The sequence below is a fragment of the Otolemur garnettii genome, unplaced genomic scaffold (assembly GCF_000181295.1).
Source record: "Otolemur garnettii isolate 467f Iridium unplaced genomic scaffold, OtoGar3 scaffold00002, whole genome shotgun sequence".
In the NCBI taxonomy this organism is placed as follows: Eukaryota; Metazoa; Chordata; class Mammalia; order Primates; family Galagidae; genus Otolemur; species Otolemur garnettii.
In genome coordinates, this window is record NW_003852397.1 from 48,882,256 (window position 1) to 48,885,173 (window position 2,918).

The window sequence follows — 2,918 nt, forward strand, 5'->3', positions numbered from 1 at the left end:
CCATTAGCAGAGGTTTTAACCAGAATTCCACAAACCACTGCCAAGGTCTGTAGATAGAATTCAGGAGGTTTATGCACTTAAGTGTAGAGGGAAAACCTTGGTTTTTAAGTTCATTTAAACCTCAAACTGAAATGAGCATTTCCTTCATTTATGAATGTAGGCCATAGCCAGTTTCAATAATAGAAATACTAGAAGGCCAGGCCCAGTGGCTCACAGGCCTGTAATCCCAGCACTCTGGAAGGCTGAGGCAGGTGGATTGCGTGAGCTCAGCAGTTCCAGACCAGCCTGAGCAAGAGCAAAACCCTCTCTCCAAAACTAGCCAGGCATTGTAGTGAGCACCTGTAGTCCCGGCTACTCGGGAGGCTGAGGCAAGGGGATCACCTGAGCCCAGGAGTTTGAGGAGGTTGTGAGCTATGATGCTATGGCACTTTACCCAGGGTGATAGAGTTGAAACTCTGTCTCAAATCCCCCCCCCCAAAACTATTAGCAGGCTTGTGACTTGGTTCTCAATAGAAATCGTAGGGACTTTCTTCATGACAGTTCCGGATGTCTCAAGGTATTGCTAATGCTCTTCATTACTTGGACATGACATCTTTTTCTAATCGCCTTAAGAAAACAGTACACATAATACTTTTTGCAAATTTTTTTTAATATTTTGAGAACTATATTCCAATATATTGGTTGCCTAAGTAATCTCATTGTTTTATGCATAGGAAATTCTGAGAATGAGTTCATAAGCTTCACTTAACTGCCAGGGGTAGAGTCCATGTCATAAAAAAGACTTAGAACTCCCTAGAAAGACTCATACCAGAGGGCTTATAGATGAATGTTTGTGAAATCAAACTGCAGCAACCCACATGTCAGTTAGCAATAGAATGAATAAATGGATTGTGAGCTATTTATTTCAGAACAGCAAAGTGCAGCAGGAATGAACTAGTCACATGGTGAAACTCTGAGATAATACAGTACAAGGGAGCACATCACAGGCGGATGGTACAGTTTCACTGATAGACTTTCAGATTCAGGCATAATGGCATAACATTGTTTAGGGACCATCGTTTGTGGTCAGATGATCCAGAAAAAGCAAGCGAGTGATGTTTAGAGCCTTCAGTGTCGTGGCTCCCCCTGGGGTGGGGGTGGAAGGAAGAAAGGTGAACTTGAGTGGGGAGACACCAGGAGACTCCACTGGTGTCCGTCATGTTCTGCTTCTTAGCCTGGGTGGTGGGTGTATGTCCATTTTATTCTTTTCATTTTATTATTCTTTAAACGGTGCACATACAGTATGTGTGTTTGCTCTTACAAGTAGGAGAAAGTTTTCAAGTTGCATATGTTATTGGGAATCTGAATCTCGATTATTTATAAAGCAGCTACCTCATGCCTCTTTGACTTGGTGGTTTGTTTTCCCCTAACTTCTTGACATCCATGCAGGGTATAGATGAGGGTCCTGAGGGGCTGAAGCTCATTTCTGACATCATCCGAGAGAAGATGGGCATTGACATCAGTGTGCTGATGGGAGCCAACATTGCCAATGAGGTGGCCGCAGAGAAGTTCTGTGAGACCACCATCGGTAAGGGCTGTCTAGGGAGGGGCCCAGGAGTCTGGATGTTTAGTGTTGTAATGTGTACGTTTCCCATTTCCGGGGTTTTCTGTAGTGCCTTCCCCCTGCCTCTCATAACATTCATCAGGTGGGCACTCAGCGGGGTGGGAGGTTTACATAAGGATGCCTTTCTGTGGAACTGAAGTGTTTCAGCAACCTCCAGAATGAATGTAAAGCCAAAGAGATCATTCTGACTCACCATGATCCAGTAATTTAATCATCAGGGTTAAATACAAGTGCAAGGTTGCTTATACTGAAAACATCCATAGCGGGGAGCCCCTGGCCTTAGAAACCCAGCTGTCTCCTCTCTCAGAGGCTAGCTGAATCTTCCTTGATTCCAATGACAACTAAGAATTGGTGGCAATGAACCCATTTTCAGGTGAATAACAAAGACTCAGAGAGTAAGTTACCTGCCCCAACATAACTTAGAATATAGAACCAAGGCACAAATTTTGGTCTCCTGTTTCCTAAAATAGTAAGCTTTTTCTATTCTTTACACATTATGGAATAGAGATGCTATTCTCACATTTATGTTGCGAAAATTTTCATTTCTTTTAAAACAGGCTTTAAGAAACACTCAAGGACCAGGTACCATATTAAAGTACGCACTATTGGAACAGTATACTACTGTATTTTCAGACGCTTTGCAAAAGTTTAAGTTTTATTTACCACTGCAGAACGTAACTTCTATCCTGTCAAGCACACAAGCACTGAGAATCATTTCTACTTGGCAGCTTAGTAAAAGGGAGCTGAGAGAGGTTAGCCGCTCTTGAGTGAGAGAATGAATTGAGTATGCAGGAAAATGTAGCTCCAGATTCTTGTTTTGTTCTGAAGGCAGGGTTTTGCTCTGTTGCCCTGGGTACAATACAGTGGCATCAGGATAGCTTACAGCAACCTCAATCTCCTGAGCTCAAGTGATCTTCCTGCCTCAGCCTTCTGAGTAGCCAGGACTGCAGGCATGTGACACCACACCCGGCTAATTTGTCCTATTTGGGGTAGAAAATGGGTCTTTCTGTTTTAGTAGAGACAGGGTCTTTCCCCTTGTTCCTGAGCTCAAGCATTTCTCCTGTGTTGGCCTCCCAGAGTGCTAGGATTATAGGTGTGAGCCCCTGCACCTGGCCAGCTTGTATTTGCCCATAGGTAGGACATTTTTAGGTTTATTACATTTTTCCCATTAATTTTTAATTACATAGGTAATTTATATCATCATCATGAAAAATAGAGATAATCAAAAGAAAGCAATTTTAAAATTTCCATTTTCATTTTTTGTTGTATAGCCTTTTTTCTATTTGTGTAAACTATTAATTAGTGTTTGTAGCAA

At 42.4% G+C, this 2,918-nt stretch overlaps 1 protein-coding gene across 1 annotated transcript in view; it reads left to right on the forward strand.

Moving 5' to 3' along the window:
• The window catches only part of GPD1L (glycerol-3-phosphate dehydrogenase 1 like), a 66,814-nt gene that overhangs the window by 40,163 nt on the left and 23,733 nt on the right, over positions 1-2,918 (forward strand). Inside the window, exon 4 of the mRNA XM_003781769.3 lies at positions 1,429-1,567. Within this exon, the coding sequence (XP_003781817.1) occupies positions 1,429-1,567 (139 nt within the window). The remainder of the gene's footprint in view (positions 1-1,428; positions 1,568-2,918) is intronic.